Below are 21,076 nucleotides of genomic sequence, written 5' to 3' on the forward strand. Positions count from 1 at the left end.
TAGCTAAGCTAAACTGAACTCTCTTGTAACAAAACCTTTGGTTTGCATTGTTTCTTTGACAAGTGGTCAACAAACTTAAATGGAAAAACTACAAAGGCAAAACTATAAAGGCAAACATCAAAGCCACATTATGTCACTAATGACATCATCAGTATAATGACACATGTACATAAACTTATTAATCTAATTAACCTTACAATACACAACATAAACAAAAAAAAGAGGAAACCCTGGTTGGCTCATAAAGTCACCGTTGGCAAAAGTCAGCCAATGTCCATTGTGTTCTTGTAAAAACTGAACCCTGAACCCAAAATGCCTGCAGGGAATTTCAACCGGGGCAATCATCCATTTGGACTTATAGATGAACCAATTACAATATGAGTCTGGACGGACATAAGATGTAAACTGCAACTGCACGTTTATATTTTGGATTCTATGTTTGCACCTGTCACCAAGACAAATTCCTAGTACTGTAAAGTTTTAACTGTACCTGGCAATAAACCATTTCCTGATTCTGTTTGGTAGTTGTCACTGAACAAGAAGGATTTTTTGCTTAAATTGCAGCTGTGTTTTGATGATAATACAGCGAAAGCAGTATTTTTTTTTTTTTTTTACACTGCTCAACTACCAGAGATGAAGACGGGGCTCAATCAGCTCGGTGACCGTTTTTGCTGTCCTCTGGTGGGCATGCTTCTACTGGAAACTTGTTGCGATACTGCACTGCCCAAAACTGTTGGCAGTTAGCTTGCTAACACTAGCTATAAAGTGTACTGGAGCGGCCGTAACGCGGAGAAACTCGTACCTCGTCCACATACCAATGACAGGGACAGTAACCTTACAAATATGCTCCTGGATGTTGACTGATTTTTGGCTTACTAGTTCTTCCTATCATTATCGACGACGCGTTGTGAAGCTCTCTCAGATCTGAAAAAGCGCAGTGACTTAGCAAACTCTCGGTGAGTTGCATCGCTGAGTGAGGACTGGGACTCCACTAGTAGCTAGCTGAATTCTTGGCTAACTCATCTGGAAACCGGATTTGTAGGAAGTGTAGTGTTAGCTATAGCTGTCGGCGGGAAGGTAATTACTTGTAAACTGTAAATCAAGCTATATCAATGAAACTAATTTGAAATCTGACTGAATTCTTATTTTCTTAAATGTCAGTTAAGCTAGCTAAGTTCACGTTAGAGCGATTAGCATTTAGCCCAAGTCAGCAAGTAGCGTTAGCTCGCCAATCCTGTCGGTGGGCACACTCACTCAAGTAGTGCTAAACTATGGAATGGAAATTGATGCAAGTTATTTACTTTACATGCACCAGTTTTTGTGTGGTTGTAGTTGAGTCACACTTACACTTACATAACGGATAAGCCTACATTCCACACGCTAACATTAACTAGCCAATTGGGGTTTCTCCCAATATTTCTGTGGTTAACTTGTGTGTAACGTTCCCCTTCCCCTTATTTTCTTGAATATCTGCATCATGTATGTACCGACGTTAACGTTAATACAACTACCCAGCTAGCTTTGTCCTCGCTGTTGATTCAACGCAAGTCAGACGATTGCTTAGTGTTATGTTTGAAGCAGGCCTTGGTGTGAATTAAACTACTGTTAGTTAGGTGGTGCGTGTCAAAGACGTTTTTAATAATTGCAGCTTCAAAGCTTATTCGTTGAGATGCTAAACGTCTGTGTAGACAAGACCATTGTAGCTGTCAAAACTGTTAAAACGGTTGTGTAAGAAGCTCAACTTTAAGCTGTTGCAAGTAAACATTGTCCTCGCCCTCAGGCTATGGATCCCGAAAGACATAAGCGTCGAGAGGAGATTCAGAAAGCGATGAGCTTTATCCAGTAAGTGAACCACGAATATTTCCTTGTTTTCTCCCCTCAACAACCGAACTAGTCATATTTACCAAAATGTACAGCAGAGACAGCAATGACAGCCTTTTGTCTTCTGTCCACAGGTCCTCATTGCCTTTCCCAGAACCAGAGAGTTATGAGGTTTGCATTTATCCTGTCACATTTTTCATTAACAGCCTTTTATCAGCACTGTGTTCCTAGAATTTTCACTCTCACACATTATCATGACTATATTCACGTCTGTTTCTCTTATTGTCTGATTCTCTTTTTTTATTGTCTTATTCTCTTACTGTCGGGTGGAATTTAAACATTTATCCTGTCCTCTAACGTTTTTCCTCTTCCCTCTCTCATTCCGCTGTTTTGCCTGTTCCTGTGTCTTACTGACCGACCCATATCACCTTACCATAAATTTGTATGTCACCTCTTGTATCTCGTTATTGTTACTATAACTACTTTCTCTCTCTCTCCCCCCAAAAGACATTTCTGACCCAGTTGGTATGTAACTTGCTGGATGAGGGTAACTCTTGCTTTCGAGATGGAGACTGGCGACAGGCGACCCAGCAGTATGGAGAGGGGATCAGTGTTGCACGCTATGCCCAGGCTGAGGCTCTTGTCATCCCTCATGAACTGCTAGAGAGCCTCTATGTCAACAGGGCTGCGGCCTACTATCAGACAGTAAGGGAGAAGGGGATGTGTCACTTGTACAACCTTGTGGAATTGCATACAAACCCCAGTGGGGAATGTGTATAGATCACTAACTTGTATTACATTCACAGTTTAATCATACACCATGTCAATTGTAGATTATCCCCAACTTCTGAGTTAGGATAGATTTTTGTATTTGTCATTATGTGCACTGTCGCCAGGCCCTAATTGTTCTTCAATATTAGAAACAATTACTAGTCACCAGCACTTGACACACCGTAGAAGAAGAGTGTTCACTGTTTCATTCTGATTCTTGGAGGACGCAGACCTTGATACGAACCTAGCGGACTAGACTATGTTCATCTTTTTGCCACCCATGAGTGTCAAGGTGCAGACTCATCAACAATTAACACAATGTCCCCAGGAACAAATTTTCAGTTTGCATGTGTCCATTTTTGCCCCCTTTGGAGCTCAGGCAGATATTACTTAGTCCAACGTTTCCAAAAGAGGTATGCCATATACTGGACTTGTCTCCAGATATTGCGGGCAATTTACCCAACCATTCAAGGCATAGTGACTATAGAAAAAATACAGAGGAAACTCTTGTTAGCTCATTCACCTTTTATGCAGGTTTAGTGGAACTATTTCTCCATGCTAAGTGACACTAAAATCCTTGTATTTTCTATTTCAGGTGGAATATGAGCGCGGTGTACAGGACTGTGATAGTGCACTGTGTGTGTCAGAAGGTAGTCGCAGGGCTTTGTACCGCAAAGCACTCTGTCTGAGGGAGTTGGGACGGTTCAGAGAGGCCTATGAGTGCGGAACCAAATGCCTCCTGACAGCACCGCAAGTATGTCAACAACACAGATAATAAAACTACAGTTTGAAATAAAGATTAAATTTCAGGGATTTCCATTGAAGATTAGTGAAAAGAATGAAGTGTCAGTGTATATGTAATTATGAATGTGACAATATTCGATCTCATGGACTAAACTATGTTTCTTATAGTAGTTCACCTTGTAGGTGATGAAACTTGTTCTTTTTTTCCCCCATCTTCCAGGACAGACAAGTGACTGAGCTGGCTCAGGATCTAGCCAACAAACTGGGCCTAAAGGGCCGTAAAGCTTATGTCAGCCCTCAGACCACACCTACAGAAGGAGAGAGTCATGGGGAGACATCCCCACCCACAGGAGAGGTAGGTACAGTTGTTTTAGTGTAGTTCTTGTCATGGGGTAACTTAGTGAGAGGCTAATATATTTAATTTTTACTGTTGTCTGTAGATGTCCTCAAATGGACTGGAATCTCTAGGTGACATTGGACCAGGTATGGAAAACCTTGACCATTTCTGCTAACACCCAGACTTCAATCTCTATTTCCATGCTCATTTCTTTGTCTTTGTTGTTTTCCTTTTCAGCGGACATCTCTAGCGCACAGTGCATCCCTGCTCCTTTGGCCACACCCATCCCAGTCAGTGATGAACCCCCTGTAGTGACTCCATGCGCAGACACGTCAGGCCAGACCTTGTCTCCCATGCCATACTCTGTGCCGGTGTCGGAGCACATGGATGAATGCAGCAGCAGTGTCATGAAGGGTGAGCTAGAAAGTCTGCTGGAAAGTATCCCCAAGAAAGTCAGTGAGGTAAGCAAGGACGGGCAAGAAACGAAAAATACCATAGATTCTCTTTTTCTGTTAATATTTTAGTAACAACCTTTTTAAAACTAGTGAAATTTCTGTTTCCTTCTGCAGAGTCCAGTCCAGGGTGCTATCCCCACCAACCTTCCCAACACGGCGGTTGGTGTCCGGCCTCCTTACTCCCCCAACCTTCCGGCCCCATCACCACAGCTTCCTGCAGCCTTTTTCAGCTCCTCCTTTAGTGATATGCCCTCTTTACAGTCTTACTCCCCACTGACCCAGCGGGACCAGGGCTCCACCCAGGCGCAGGACGCAATGGGGGGATTCTCTACAGGGGCCACGGATGGAGAAGGGAAAGCAGGAGTTGCTGCTGGTGGCCTAGACTCATTGTCTGAGTACACTCTCCCTGGTGAGCTAAGTGGTAAAAGACTTTATTTGTTTTCATATAAATGAGGGTAAACTACTATAGATTTTGAATTTTGCTCTGTGTTGGTCAGTCAGTACATCCAAAGTACAGTGAGAAAGTTGTGGGCATTTTTAAAATGTGTCACTGGAAATCTTGTAGTTATGCTAATAGAGGTGTTCTGATCTATATTTGTTGGCTTTGTTACCCATCTGATTTCCTTATATTTAACCACTTTGTAGTAAATAATAATAATAAATAATAATAATTATTTTACATATTGAAACAGGAGATAATCAGATAAACCTTACTTTGCAGGAACTACTAGCTCCAAATACTAGAGCTTTTGGTCCAAACATTTTAAGTTTCTAAGCTGAAATCATTGATAATAGTTAAAGAATAACTGTGAGAATGTTATGTCTTTAACTGATATGAAGGGCAGGTACAGAGAACAGTTGAACCAATTAGTTACTCACGAATTTAATGTTCATTAGTCACAGCTGAAAAGACCTGGTGCTGGATACATCTGTCCATTTAATCAGTTTTGCTTCATCTGTAATGCCTAAAAACAAGCACTTAGCTGAATATAGCCCTGCATCTGTGGTGCTGGAAGGTAGAGTGGTCGTCCACCAAGTGTCCTTGAGCAAGACACTGAGCCCCAACATAGTTGCTCCAGGTCAGTATTGGCCAGCTGCATAGCAGCTCCCCCCTCGGTGTGTGATTTTGAGTGCGAATGGGTGAATGAGAAGCAGTGTAAAAGCACTTTGAGGGCCAACAGGTAGAAAACCCCTTTAAAGTGCAGCCCATTTACACTTCACATCATACCAGTGATGAGCTAAATAGTCACATTAGCATATCAGTTTTTTGGCATATTTCCAGCATAAGTGTACAAACTCATCACTCGTCAGTGTGTACAGTTACATTTTTATATTTAATTAGAGGATCCACGCAGATGCCATTTATCCGGACATTTCTAGATGATAACATAAGAAGCACAACATGTCATGTTTTTCAAAGCTGGCCTGCCTGTAATGAAAAATATATTGTTAGATAAACACCAGAAATTACTTGTAAATAGAACTGCTTAATGCTGATGAGCAGACGTTGTGACTCAGCATAATTACACTACTCTGTTTGACATCAGGGTCTTTGTGTCTCTGGTCTTTAGGAGGACGAGTGTGTCACAGCTTCATTCCTGGAGTGCGCAACCACAGTGCTGCCCATGCAGTGAGTAATATTTATTTATTTTATTCTGTTTGCAAGACGGACTAGTTTTTATGTGACATTAATGTTTGTTATTTGTTGAGCTTTTTTTTTTAAATATTAGTTCTCCTTTTCCTCTTCTCCTTCAGAATGGTCCAGCAGGAACCAACCTGTCCCTGCTCTCCAGGAATCCATTGGCAGCCACACATGAGTTTCGACAGGCCTGCCATGCCTGCTACAGTCGAATAGGTCGGTTCAACTCAATGACACTTAAGTAAGTGAGCAGTAAGTATTGTGACTGTGCTGTAACCTCACCTTGTCTTTCTTATTATTACAGGTCCAAGGGTGATGGACTACAAATATCAGCCAGAGGCAGCACACCGCTGCAAGAGAGATGTGCTGCTTTGTCGCCTCAAAAACACAGATGACCCCACCTGGAAAAGGATACGGCCTCGGCCTGCACGGAACAACTTCCTGGGGGCATTTGTACTCTGTAAAGGTAAAGAATATAGTAAATTTTATATACCTGCATGTATTTTCTAGATATGAAATTCAAATCATGTAGGCAGCAGGCAAATGCAATTAACTTGTTTTCATGTTTTGTCTGTATCCTGCAGAGGTACAGGAGCGCCAGGAGTGCCAGTATGGGGAGAACTGTACATTTGCTTACTGCCAGGAGGAGATAGATGTGTGGACACAGGAAAGGAAAGGAGCATTGAGCCGAGAGCTGCTTTTTGATCCATTGGGGAGCACAGAGAGACGAGCGCTCAGTGTAACCAGACTGCTGCAGCTCCATATGGGCATGTTCATGTTCCTCTGTGAGGTAAGCTCTTAGGGTCTTGTGAGATACTCCTGTGCCTTTTTTCTTTTGGTTTGATCAGCACATTTGGCTTGTTAAGATAACAAGGGATTTGGTCTCATCTGGATCTCTTTACCTTTTCTACAGGAATGCTTTGACAGTAAGCCTCGCATAATCAGCAAACGCAGCAAAGAAAACTTGGCAGTCTGTTCGAACCTCACAGCGCGACACCCATTTGATGATAACAAGTATATACTCTATATTATGTTGGTTCTGGTTTGAATACAAATCATGTTTAGTTAAATGAAATGCAAATTCACTCTTTACTGTGCCGTAACACCTTAAAAGTTATTCCAAACCTCTGCCGGATGCAGGTGCCTAGTACATGTTGTGAGGTCAGCCAATGTGCGCTACAGTAAGGTGCGTCCCCTCCACCCCCTTTGCCAGTTCGACGTATGTCGCCACGAGGTTCGCTATGGGTGCCAGCGTGAAGACAGCTGCTCTTTTGCACACTCTGTCATAGAACTCAAATGCTGGGTCCTACAGCAGGATACTGGTGGGTAGAACGCACACAACTGTTGTCTTTTTCAGTTTGTTAAAATAATTTTGCACAGTTTAAGCTGGGATGGAAGTTTATACTGTAGTTCACAAGCATAATAAAGTGTAACCCACAACACAGTGTAATGTTCTGTTATTGAGAGAGGTGCGCTGTATTTTTAAGACACTGATATGAAAATTTTGTGTAATAAACAAAATAAGAGTCAACATCGGCAACCAACAATAACAAATTAATAGAGCATCTAGTAAAATAACAGATTGTTACTGAACAGGTACTAATATTTCCTTCAGGTATCACCCATGAAGAGATGGTGCAAGAGTCCAAGAGGCACTGGCAAAGACTGGAGCAGAATTCACAGAAACAGCAGAAGGTGAGGCAGGAAAGTAAACTAACAAAACTGTTTTTGTTTTACACCAGATATGAATTCACCAATTAAGTATGACAAACCCCCTTTTGTATTGTAGTTATTGTCGTTTGGAGTTTCTTGCAACAGCTTTGTGCAGTGTGGACAGCCACATGCTTACTTCGATACATATGTCAGCCAGTTTTTTCACATGTAGAGCATAATAAACACAGAAGTCATATCCTATCCCAGTGCACCAAAAATGGTACAGTAGGACCATAAAGACCTACATTTAGAAAAATTTACATGTAGTTATTTATTTATTGCCTCAGTCACTGCTTCAGCATGTTTAAATTTGGCATAAATGTTCACTTGGGCCTAAAGGTGAACAGATTTATATTTGGGGGGTGAAAGGTAAGAGGTGTCAAAGATTAGCTTAAATTTAAAATAAGCATCCACAAACTCCTTGAGCTTTGACCTAGATCAAAGGTCAACATGAAATCACTTCAGTCTCTTTTCCTTTTCCCTATGATATCTTGGAATGAATTGAGGGAATTCTAATAACAATAAAGAGATGAACAGCTTTTGAGTGGTTTGTGCGAAATCAATTTCAAAATCCGGCAAACTGCCAGAGTACAATGTACTTTTCTATACTGTGGCAGCAGCACTGACCTACTGTTAGATGAAACACACAGTACACAGCTCCCAACTCGCCAGCAGAAAGACAAAGAATCCTCACGACATGGCGCAACAGCAGTTTCCCATTCTCTACGTGATAATGATACTGATGCACATACAGACTTTGATGTTATCACTATTTTTGCATTTCTGTTAACATTCAGGGCAGCTTTAATTACATATCTTAAAAAACTTGCCTGCAATAACTGTTTAGCTAGAATAATAGAGTTTAAAAATGGTTTAACTACAAATCATATTTGTGATATTTACATTAAAAAATATCACTTTTTTCTTCTGTCTTTCAGCCTATCCATATCCCGCATTCGAGCAGCAGTGTACCTACAGGGGTCATTGGGGGAATGGGGGGAGGAGGGGGAGGAGTTGGGGTAGATGGACATGGGGGTGGTGTGAGCCCAGTAGGAGGGTTAGGAGCAGTAGCAGGAAGGGGGCGACCTCTCAATCTGAAAATTAAGTTTGTGTGCGGTCAGTGCTGGAGAGAAGGACAGGTGAACGAGCCCGACAAGAACCTCAAGTACTGCACTGCTAAAGCACGTCACAGGTGAGGCCTAGGCTACATTCACATCACAGATCCTAATGGTGAATACCAAAGTTTTTGCCAGATCTGATCTATTTTTGTTGGTTGACCAAAGTGAGAACACCATTGTTGTCCTAAACTGACTCGCAATTACTGAAATGTGAGGCTCATGTATAGAATAATGTGTGAGTGAGACACAAATTGTCAAATTGTGCAGCTTCCTAACAACTACTTTTACTATAAGTTCATTCCAGTTTAGTTTTAACAGACACTTCTTTATAAGTTTCAAACTTCTCTGTTTTCATCTATCTTTGCTGTTGATCTCTTTTTTTTGTTTGTTTTAAAGGGCTGTAAGATGTCAACAATGACTGATGTTGAGGCAATATGCACATGTGCACAGAGAACATAAACAAAAATAAATAAAAAACACAAATTCCACGCATCCCTTTCACGCACCACATATGAATCAGATCTTGGATCTCACATGATCTCTTTTTTTCTTTTTTTTTTTTTTTTTTTGTCCATACTTCCAGTTTTGGGCCACTTCAGCATTTAATGTAAACATACAGTAGCATTACTGACCCTATGTAGACTCCAAATATTGAATTTGTGTTAATTCTTTAAATTTATATATTATAATGAACATTTGTATAAAAGAACAAATGTTAGTTATTTCTGATGGTTTAATTTGTTATACTTCATTTTGGGTCTATGTCTCTCTAGCTGGACAAAGGAGCGTCGGGTCCTGCTGGTAAAATCATTTGAGAAGAAAAAGTGGGTTGTCGTTCGACCTTTGCCATTCTCCCGCACCTATCCACAGCAATACGATGTGAGTCCATCCTACTTTTTTTGCTCTTTACCCAAACTGTATTCAGCATTTACGTCTCATCTGAAAGGCTTATTCAGTTCTGACTAACTGCTCAGAGACCTGAAGAGAATGAGAGGTAAAATGTCTACAGCAAATACAAGCAAGTCCAGTTGCCTATACACAGCACTTTTGGGATAACCATGACTTGTGGGACTAAGACTCTTGAGATCAGGGCTTCATCTGGGACATCTGGTTAGGCCCAGTTGGGTAAAGTCTGTAAGTTATGTTGTTTGTTTTGAATTAGTGATATTCTTTTGCTCCGAATCGCTCTCAATACCAATGGCTGAAGACCGACCCATTGATTGATATTTTCCTAGAGCACTCCCAAAACCTGAGGAGAGGGCCTGTTTATGAGAGCTTAACAGTCAAGTGTTGTTGTGGTATTTGGAATGTGGTGACCCAGCAACACCACTGTCCACCCCAGAGCAATGCCCAACATTGCCCTAGATCACTGCGATCAGCAGCCAGAGAATATCACTGCCAAACATCTGAATCCTACTTTTTAACTGTCCCAGACTTGATAACCATGGACCCAAATTAGTCCCAAAAGTCACCTTCTGATTGTTCTGATTGACATACTGTGCCATCAATGTATGCACTTGGTATACATAGTAATCAGTTTAGTTGTAAAATACAAGTTTGACTTTTTCAGTAGATTTCTTGATCACTTTGTACTCTCTCACAATTATATCTTAATCTTTAGTCTGTTTGGCTCTGTTTTAGGGTACAGCACTTACCTGTGCTCTGCTGCCATAAGACAAATAACCTTCTTCCAAATGTAATCTGTTTCTCTCTGTGAATGTTGGCTATATATGCAAGAGCAAATGATTATACTGGCTACAGTAGCACCTGGTTTTAGGAATGATTAAATGGCGGCTAACTGAGTTTCAAAAAACAGTTTACTACTATTTTGTCCACCACATTTAGTACATCTGTTAGGACTAGCTGAATAACAAATTCTGTCTGCACCACAAGTTTAACAAAAGAACAGCACAAAAAAACATGGTCCAAATCTGAATCAACTCCGAGTTTGAACTCAAACCCAACATTTAACATTATCACCTTCATAAAGGAGGATTTGCTGCAAGAGTGTTTCATCAGACTGATGTAGATTTGGCCCAAATAACTTACAACCGAGTGGAAATTCATTCATATCTACAGAGTCTCTACATAGACTCAATAACATTTTCATAATTAAATAGAAACTGGATGAAGTTTAAATAGAATGAACATGACCTGTGTTTCCCCCTAGAAATTCTTTTAGAGAAGGTGGAAAGAGGATGATAGAGGTCTTGTGCATACACAAACTTTTTTTCATTATTTACTTGTCCTTTGGTTGGCGAATTCCATGTAAAGGTGAATTTAAGGCAAAAGGTGAATTTTAATTATTAATGTAATTATTTTCTTGGTGTTGCACGGCTTCAGTGTGCTGTAAACAAAACACTGTTTCCCAAAGTTTACATTTTATAACGCCTTGTGCCTTCTGTGCGTGTTGATAGCGCACGGAAATCGAGTAGATTTTTACACCTGATGACGCTTCTCACCTGGGCAATATCCTGCTGTGAGTTGCTTGTCTGAAAGGCAATTTCCGAAGCTGAATTCTCCTAACATTGTCCGGAGTTCATGTCTGAAACAGGCTTATGTCTCACTGGGGACCTCAGTTAAAGCCCACTGGGATGTTCCTCTTCTAACCGAATGTCTATGCTGACAGGAACAAAAATATTCCTACCATTATAGTTATATTATTAGTTATAAACAACAATGTGTAAATGTGCTTTTTTTTTTTTTTTTTTTTTATAAATATTGCTTTTAAAAAACTAAATTATAATAAAACTAAGTTTCGAAACATTTCTGTTTAAAATCTATGAGGCTATTTGACAAATTGAAACTTGCCAGTCTGATATCTGATTCAAACTTGAACGTCCCATTAATATAATTTACTTTTTTTTTTTAACAGCATAAAATCCCGTTGTCAGACCCAGTGTAATGCATTTAGTACACACAGACCTGCAGATGGAAGAAATGTACACTTTAGTTTTGTGAAAAGGAACTTCTGATTTCACTGATTTATGGATTTGTTCTTGCTAACGTTGCTCTTTAGCACTATGTCACTTTAGCACTGCTCTCCCTCTCTCTGGGATTGAGGAGACAATTAAATAGTGCACAGGCATGGCCACTCAGCAAGTCTGTACTATTGTAGGGTAAATGGAATGTTCCTTGTGGCAATTATGCATTTGGGTGCTCAAGTTAATTTTTACTGCATAATGACCATGCCGCAGGGAAATTTTCTTGATTTACATTTAGTCATTTGGCAGATACTTTTTTCCAAAGCAACTTACTAGTGAGGTACAAGACAAACAAAAGTCTAAGTCAAGGAGAAAAACAGATGCAAGGTTTTGTTTTTGTTTTTTAGATTTAAGTGCATAGGAAGAAGAGTTCTGTGTTCAGCAGTTTTTTGAATATTGAGTGAGTCTGCAGAGCGTGCAGTTTGGTAGCTTGTTCCACGATTGTGGGATCACTGAGCTTTATTGTCCCAGGTCTCGAATCTTTCTGCATTAATTTCCCTGGGACAAAGGGACAGCATTAATTTTAAGCTATGTCCCCACTGTTAAGTAATGGCTAGGTTTTAGAAAGATGGAGTATAAATAAATCAATTTTAAAAAGAGTGTGTGGGTAAAGGTATATTTATTGTGTGTGTGTGTGTGTATATAACTATATATATCTATATATATATATATATCTATCTATAAAAAAACGAGTATATATAAGAATGGGTATTACATAAGAAGATTGATCTAGGGATTAATATGTAGTGAGTTTTTAACTTTAGTTTAGAAGAACGATTGTCTTGGTGATAAGGAAATGACTGGTGGGTTTCTGTATTTATCTAAAAGATGGTCATATTCTGAGATGTTACCAAACAGACAGTAATAGTGATATTGGAATCCTGGAGCTCAGGATAGTGGAGTACTTTTCTGTCCAGACTGAACTGGTTCACAGGCCCAGGTGGCATGGAAGTAATCATTAGTGCTACCTACTGTGCTTTGCTACTACAGGTGCTAATTAGAAAATTAGCTCTTTTTTCTTTTGGTTATGTTGTTTTCTGTTTTGATTATGAATTTTACCACTAAATCTGTTGCAATGCTGTCTGTATCACTCTGGAAGCAATGCCTTTTCTTGTCTCTCATCCAGATGTGTGTGCACGTGATGAAGCAGAAGAAGTGTCACTATATTGGCAACTGTTCTTTTGCCCACAGTTTGGAGGAGAGGGATGTCTGGACGTACATGAAGAACAACAACTGTAAATACTTGGATCCATCTAGAACCACTGTGTTTTGAGATCACAACGATGGTTACATATTATCATAAAATTCTGGTTACCAATAATGTCTTTACTCTTTTTATTCTCATCTTCCCGCAGTGAGAGACATGCAACAGATGTATGAACTGTGGCTGCAGCTCACCAATCAGAGTAGACGGACAGATAGCTCCGCTGTGACCCCACCCCCAGAGGACAAGCAGGTCACCATAACAGCAGATTACACAGAAAGCATGGTTAGTGGTTATGGCGCCATCATCAGCAGACAAACCTGCAGTCCCCTGATTTATTGCCCTTTGTGTCAGATAAAAGTGTCACAGATGCCTCAGGAAAAATCTAATTTCTAAGATATTTATATAGTGATACAGACTGGATAATTCTGCAATTCACAGTATGTCTCAAGTCACCGTGACTTCTGAAGCAGTTGTTTGACAGCTTTCCCACAAATCATATTTTTTACTTGACATTGGACAAGAACTTTTAGTAGAAAAGTTTTGGACAACTTTACATGGAAGTTTGCTGAAGTCACGTCTTTTGGCTGAAATTGCCCTTATTGTCTGTGTGTGTGAAAGATAAACTGTCTTGGTATGTGTTGTTTCAGGGAGGCCGGCGGTTGTCAGAAGGGGAGGACCTCTAAGTATTGATGAGACAGGCCTGCCACACCAGCTACAACTGAACAGTCCATCATCTTACTGGTGTGACTTCCTCTAGCATCTAACCAGCAGTGTGAGGAGCAGATGGATACACAGCAGAACATTTAACCCCACCCCAAAAAACACAGAGTCGCACACATTTTCTCAGCATATGATACACAAAACACAGGCACTGATTACCATTAAGCTTTGTTAGAAAAATACAAGACTTAGCTTTGTTTTGTTTTATAATGTGCTGCAGTTACAGACAGCACCATTAGATTCCCCTTAAGCAGAAATTTTACCGACAGCTAGATTTGTTCTGACTAAAATAATAAACTAGTGTTACCTTGTGCTCTCTGGACTGAGCATCTGTGTCCACCAGGCTCCTCTTTTAGTTTAGTGGCACTGAAACAATTGTTTGGGTGCGCTGGTCGCAGCTCTTAAACATTGCTTGGTGATAATTCAAAACTCAATAGAAGCTTGGCGCTCAAACAAAAAGTTGAAATTTTAACTTGGAGTGCCAAAAATGCCAAGCCCTCAGTGTTTTCGACGGCATTAGTAACTGAAGAAAGTCCGAATTATTGTTCAAAAGAGGTTCTTGGAGGACCCTTGTTTAAACTGTGTAAAAACCAAATCCTCCTCTCCTTCCTTCATTGGATTTTAGTGAGAGGGTTAAAGTACATTTTCTCGGAGATTAAACATTTTGAGTGTAATTTTTTTTTTTTTTTTCCAAGAGAAGTTGTTCTTCCTTGTTATATTGTCTGCCATATTGGTAGAACGCTATGAATGTAATGCCTGCATGGGCCTTTAAAATGAGGAAATTAGTCATTTAAAATGTTGCTGTTATTGTGGGATGTTTGTAAAGGTACTGAAATCAAACTTTAGTAACATTACAGTTTCCTCCCTCTCCCTCTTTAATGATTAAAAAAAGCCCCTTGATAGCTAATTTATGTAATCATTACTATTCCTGCATAGGACGAGCACAGATGCGTATACACTCACATATTAACCTCCTAGTTGCCATCGGTTAATGTCGAGGTGAATCACAGCATGCTTTAATGTCAGTTCTGCTTAACAACAGTAGGTGGTAACATGGTGATTTTGAGGGGGGAAAACATTATTGTGTAAACTGCTGGTTAGCAGCTGACAGAGATGTGACGGTTTAGGAGGGTGATGTAGAAGCAGCTGCTACACTCATACCGAGTCCAGGCTAGAGCTGCTCTCAGCAATTGATCAGTTCAGACTGCAGATGCTCATTAATAAATGAAGACCTCATGTGCACTGAAGCACAGTGATAATACTGACCGCACAGAAGACTTTGGTTGTTGAAATAAAGATAAGAAAGAAGTGCTTTCTAATAATTGAAAGAAAAAGGATAAAGATAATTTAAAGACTGAGAAGCTGAGTGAAAATGGCTAAAGAAATAATACAGTAAGAATGTTTTCCTATAGTTAGTCATTAGAATAAAAAAAAGAATGGAAGGAATGCTCACTTCTTCAGTTGAACTGTGGTCATCATTTTACTAAAAACCAATTATTCCTCCACAGCCATCAAACGGAACCCTTTGTCCCTAATCTGCACCCAGAGGTTTGTTCCTGATAGTTAACAAAAGATTAGCAGCTTTCAGCTTGTCCCTTCAGCGGTTGCCTCAGCGGAATGTGTTGTTCCTGATAGTTAACAGCAGCCCCTGAAATAAATCTTATCATTATTTGAAACCTGTTAGCTTGAGACAGGGAAACGATTTGTGCCACGCATTGTGCCTATAAACAACACCGTCACATTGGACACACATGCAAAAACATGCATGTACACACACACACACACACACATACACACACAGGATATGTTTTGCCATCTCATTGTAGCCTTTAATGTGGATGGAGACATGATGGAGGTATGTCTATATACAGATACATATACACACATATTATACAAATTTACAAATAACGGTATACTACTAATAATGAGGATAACTTAGCGGTTAAGCTTAATAAATATATAACCAGAAAACCTGTATTGATTACATAGAGGAACTTCTTGTTACTGAGATATTGCTATATGATATGTATCACTGAACTAGATGAGTATAGTGGATTCTTTTTTTTTTTTTTTTTAATGATTCTTTTATTTTGTAATTTTCCTTCTGTGTGGGTTGTTCCAGACAGGGTTGGTTTGACAGGATTGCAGTAGAGAATGATTTGAGTTCGAGGCTGAATTTGTACATTGTCTTTACATCAAGAGCAGAGAGGTAGGAATGGATAACCAGGATTTTTGTTTTGTTTTTTTCTTTAAGTGCTGCAGCTACACTAGATGAACAGAATATCATCCAGTAGCAAATTTCCTGCCAATTGTAGAAAATTTTCCAGGCGCTGCACTTTATAATTGATGTATTTATTTAGTTTTCTATTGAGAGAGACCTCAGCTCTTTGCATCAGTTCAGATAAAGCCTTCAAATACCAAAATACTGACAAGCAGTACTGAGTACTGATATTATAGGCAATGTATGTAAAACATTAGAAACAAGTGGACATCATAGAAATCTTAGGCAAGGTTGTAAAAGTCTGTTGTTTTTATTTTTATATTTTTTGAACTCGCTGCAGTCCCTAAATTTATGTCAATGGATAAATAGCAAATAGAGAAATGGATGCAACATCACGGGCTGCTGTCTGTTATACCGCTCCTAAAAACTAAAATGCAGATCTTGGATCAGGTTAGCTGATCACTCAGCAGCAGTTTTGGGGTTGATGATATGTATTGTTTGTCTGGAACAGCCCAGGGATTAGCTTATTTGAGGGATCGTATTACTACTACTTCTAATATGATGAATAAGATGTCAATAATGATTGCTATCTATTGACTATTTCTATTTCTCTTCTATATGCTATTGATATATGTATGTTAATTGCTATGTATAACTTTCTCTTTATATATGTATCCATGTATAAATATAATATTTAACAGTAAATATGCATCTGTGTATGCAGCAGTGCACTCCTCTGTCTGGGAGTCAGTGAGCAGAAAACATATCTTCTGATAGTTATTGTAAGCTTCTTGAGTTAAGTCCTACAGATGATGACTTCAGTTGTCAGTAGAACAAGATATTTTACATGATATATATTAATGTTAGAGCTCTGTTTGTAGGCCTTTATTATAGTTTGGACTTAAAAAAGCAAAGTTAATGGTTAACTCTTCTTCCTTTGCATTGTCTCAGTGTTGACCTAGAATCAGAGCTCGCTGCTCACTGCCTGTGCTTTGAGTTTTTGTTTAAATTAATAACCAGACAGATGGACAGCTCTGCTAATAGAAGCATACATAGAGGCCTATATACGTCTGTATAGCGCCTTATTCTATATACCACACCTATAAGGTGATACATACCCCTTATTGTATAATCCTGCTTACTATACAGTATATGATACCTGATACTTATTATAATACGTAGACACCCTTTTAAGGTAATTTAGATAAGAGATGATGGAGCTTTTTTTTGTTGTTTCTGTGGCTGTGGAGGAGTTTGCTGTGGTCAGTAATGTGTTCCTGTCATGTTTTTCAGGGAATAAAAATGGAAAGTTTTTAGAATGCCAAACACTCAAATGCTCTTTATTTATTCAAATGCTTTCAGTTCCGAATATTTGCCAAGCAATTAATCCTCTGCCACCAGCCAAAGTTCGGTCAGCGTTTGCTAGCAACACTGTAGCTGGTAAATAACCAAAAGTTGGAATTTTTTTTATTAGTATTCAATTTGGCCACATGAACTAGTGAATATGGCAGCGTAAAGATCTGTTGAAGTTAAATTTGTTTTTGCGAAAAGCACAGAGCATTTGAGGGGAGGCTCCTCTTCCACTGATGATGTAACTGACCCACAGGAAAAAAGAAAACTGCATATCTGTGCTGCGTGTTCTGTGCATGTGTTAAAGGCAGGCGAGTCGTGACACACATTTAAATGGGGAGGCAGGTTTCTGCTACTGTATGTGCACACAGAGCAAGTATCATTATGATCTGACAATATTACTTATACTTACCATCTTAAACAAGCTTGCCCTGTTGTGTATACTGTATAGTTTGCCTTACCAACTATGGCTGATTGTCATTCATGCTGACGCATTAAGTAAACCAGACCTGAAGTTTGACAGCCAGCAGATGAAGACCATGGTGCAAAAATCCGTGATTCTATCTGGAAAGGGTTTGGTATTAAATAATTACATTTTGGTATTAGTCTTTCTGATCCTGTGCTGCATGATTAATGCAATGCACCAATCGGAGCCAGCAAAAGACAATTTCGCAAACTAAAACGGAGTCAACGACATTAGATCAGAAGGCAAGTAACGTAATACCAGGTCTTTTTTCTGACTTTCAGTGATTACATCCTTGTGAGCATGAATGGCCTAATGCTGAGCAAAGGACTTTACTGAAGCATTCATGACGTTTTTTATATTTAGGTTGATGAAATACAAGGACCGTCTCAGTTTATGGAAGTCAAAATTACTGTAATCCTTTCACACCATCATCACAATACAGTAATTGTTTACTTATTATGTTAGAACACAACAAGATTGGCATTTAATCAGTATTGTTGATGTTGACATTAGTCCCTCATGCTAGAAAAAGCAGAAATAATACGATTAATAACATGTAATTAATTACACTTTTACTTGGTTATTTCCAAAGTCGTTTGACGTAAGCATTATCGGTTTCTGACAAAAGTGGCTTTTGTCCTGTTCATCAGTTCTGGTTATTACACACTGCTGCTCTTTAATTAGGTGAAATTGATTATTTCAGCTGTGAAACAAGTTTCGGCTCAACAAATTTTCTTGTGACTCCAACTCTTTCCTGCCCCCAACGCAGTTTGTGTCATTTGATCTGCATTACCAGCTCACCCACACAGCCACAAAATAAACTTAACACATTGGTTTAAAATCTTTTAGATAGTTATTGGTTATTTGAATTGTTTTCAGCAACCCGTAAGAAGGAAACCAGGGTTGTAAAAATGGGGGGGGAAAAAAAAAAACAATGCATTTTCTTTTGTACTGTATTTTTACATTTTGTTGGGTTTTTTCCTTGACTTTGTTTTTGCTTTTTTTCCTCCCCTGGTTTGAAGTTCATGATAAAACAAGTGGACCAAATCTCTTGAAAGAATTTAATAAACTGACAGTTTTAGTAAAAATGTACTTTTTTTTTGAGTAATCACAAACGACAAAACCTATGTGCATGTGTTTATTATCTACAATTCAAATCATTTTAAAGGTACAATATGTACAGTTTTGTGCCGCCTGTGATTTGGAACTGACAGCAGTACAGAGCTATTCACTTTATACACGTGAGGCTCATCCTCCTAACTAGAGTATTTCCAATCAATGCACAAATAATTTCTGCTTGGTTAGTTTGCTACGTTTTGCAGCATTGTCCTTTTTTTGTACAACCCCAGTTCAAAAAAGGTGGGATGTGGTGTAAATAAAAACAGAATGCAATAATTTGCAAATCTCATCAAGCCATATTTATTCACAGTAGAACATAAATATGGTGAAGCTGAGACATTTTAGCATTTCATGGTAAATATTGGTGGCTGCTACACGTTTTTAAAAGAAAAAGTTGGAACAGGGCAATGCTTCCTATTGTGTAGTATCCCCTTTTCTATCAATGTCTGTCAATTTCAATTGTCTGTCAATGTCTAGGAAGACCAGTTGCTGGAATTTAGGAGATGCAAGATTCTAGCTGCTCAACAGTCCTGGGCCTTTGTTGCCAGTTTTTTCATTTCATGATGCAACCAATGTTTTCTATTGATGAAAGATCTGGACTGCAGGCAGGCCAGTTCAGCACCCGCACTCTTCTCCTGCAAAGCCATGCTGTTGTGACGGGTGATGTGGTTTAGCATTGTCTTGATGAAATATCCAAGGCCTTCCCTGAATGAGACGACATCTGAATGGGAGCATATGTTGCTCTTGAACCTCTATGTACTTTTCAGCATTGATGGAGCCTTTCCAGATGTGTAGGCTGCCCACACCACAAGCATTAATGCAGCCCCACACCATCAAAGATGCAGGCTTCTGAACTGTTTCCAGATAACAAGCTGGATGGTCCCTCTCCTCTTTGATCAGCAGGACACGGCGTCCATGGTTTCCAAAAAGAATTAAAAAATTTGACTCATCTGACTACAGAACATTTTTACATTTTAAATGAGCTTTGGCCCAGAGAACACGGCAGAGCTTCTGGATCATGTTCATATATGGCTTCTTCTTTGCACGATACAGCTTTAACCTACATTTGTAGATTGCACAGCGAACTGTGTTTACAGACAGTGATTTCTGAGTCCATGCAGGGATGTCCAGTAGAGAATCAGGCCTGTTTCTAATGCAGTGCTGCCTAAAGGCCCGAAAATCATGGGTTGATGAGATTTGCAAATCATTACATTCTGTTTTTATTTGCGTTTTACACATCGTCCCAGCTTTTATAGAATTGGTGTTGTATGAGATGTGTTTAACCTTACACAAATTTCCAGTTACCAGGCTACACTTTATGCTACTGTTGTTTTTTTGTTGTTGTACTGTTGAGCATGCAGCATGGGTTGAGGAGATTTGCAAAGAATTGCATTGTTTTTATTTACCTTTAACACATCGTTCCAACTTTTTTTGAATTGGGGTTGTAATTTGATCAAGGAGAGTGAGGAACTTATGTTAAAACAATTTTAATTCACCCAGTTCCAGGTAGTTGCACATTCAAATTATTATTTTTATAATCAATTCACTAAGGTTTTTTGTATTAAATTTTTTTTATTTGCAGAAGTTGCAAATGTCATTGTTAATGCTTTATAAATGGGAGAAACTCTTGTTTTCTCCTTGTCCTACATTAAACTGATCATTTATAGTGTTTGTACTGTTGCTCTGATGAAACAAAACATTTGTTGATATAACCTTGGGCTATAAGAAAGGTTTTTGCTGCCAATGGTGGATTTTTCTAGGCTACAATTTTTGTATTTTCTGCATAGAAAGTAATTATAAAAATAACGAAATTTAAATTATTTCCTGTTCAGTCACAGGAGCATTCAAATTGTTAACCCTTGATCTTAGATAATACTTTCTAGTGCTCATTGCTTCTATACTAACCTAAGTATAGATCAAGGGCTTTCAGCTTATCCCTTCAGTGGTCTCCACAGCAGAAAATGTTCTATGCATTGATTTGGCGTGAGGTTTTACTTTGATGCCCTTCATACCCCAACCCTCCCATTTTATCCTGGCGTGGGATCAGCACCAAGGTAGCCATTGGTGGGGCAGGATTCGAACCTGTTGCCTTCTGCATCTCAACCCGATGGTCCCCTACTATACTAACCTACAGTAAGTATAAGATGCGATATTATACAGTATTGTATATGTGGTCAGTCTATGGCACAGTTTCAACTAAAATTGTAAGAATGTGAGGACGCATCAACACTGATCATTACAAATGACTTTGAGGGTAGTGAAGTTTTTCCACACATCTTGAAAAGTCTTAAAAAACCAGTTGTGCACATGTAAATACTTTGACACACCTCCCTCATAAGCCTGAGGTGATGTTAGTGCTTTGAGAGATTAGATGTAGGGATTCATTTTTATTTATTTGTTTAACCCGCAAA

At 39.1% G+C, this 21,076-nt stretch overlaps 1 protein-coding gene across 3 annotated transcripts; it reads left to right on the top strand.

Annotated features, from left to right (window-relative positions):
• Positions 1-652: 652 nt before the first annotated feature.
• On the top strand, positions 653-18,461 carry zc3h7bb (zinc finger CCCH-type containing 7Bb). Of its 3 annotated transcripts, none has more exons than XM_067488609.1 (21): positions 653-1,077; positions 1,781-1,842; positions 1,956-1,992; positions 2,329-2,526; positions 3,188-3,346; positions 3,557-3,691; positions 3,777-3,819; positions 3,911-4,134; positions 4,243-4,549; positions 5,700-5,758; positions 5,884-5,983; positions 6,072-6,233; positions 6,352-6,557; positions 6,681-6,781; positions 6,908-7,089; positions 7,383-7,462; positions 8,419-8,672; positions 9,372-9,477; positions 12,709-12,817; positions 12,938-13,071; positions 13,437-18,461. In XM_067488609.1, the coding sequence occupies exons 2-21, from the start codon at positions 1,784-1,786 to the stop codon at positions 13,470-13,472; spliced, it is 2,691 nt and encodes an 896-aa protein (XP_067344710.1). In that variant the 5' UTR covers positions 653-1,077; positions 1,781-1,783; the 3' UTR covers positions 13,473-18,461. The 3 variants fall into 3 exon arrangements, with proteins under 3 accessions (XP_067344710.1, XP_067344709.1, XP_067344711.1); XM_067488608.1 differs by having other exon boundaries at positions 653-956; XM_067488610.1 differs by having other exon boundaries at positions 654-956; positions 4,243-4,537.
• Positions 18,462-21,076: the final 2,615 nt, after the last annotated feature.

Source organism: Channa argus, chromosome 20 (assembly GCF_033026475.1).
Source record: "Channa argus isolate prfri chromosome 20, Channa argus male v1.0, whole genome shotgun sequence".
NCBI lineage: Eukaryota > Metazoa > Chordata > Actinopteri > Anabantiformes > Channidae > Channa > Channa argus.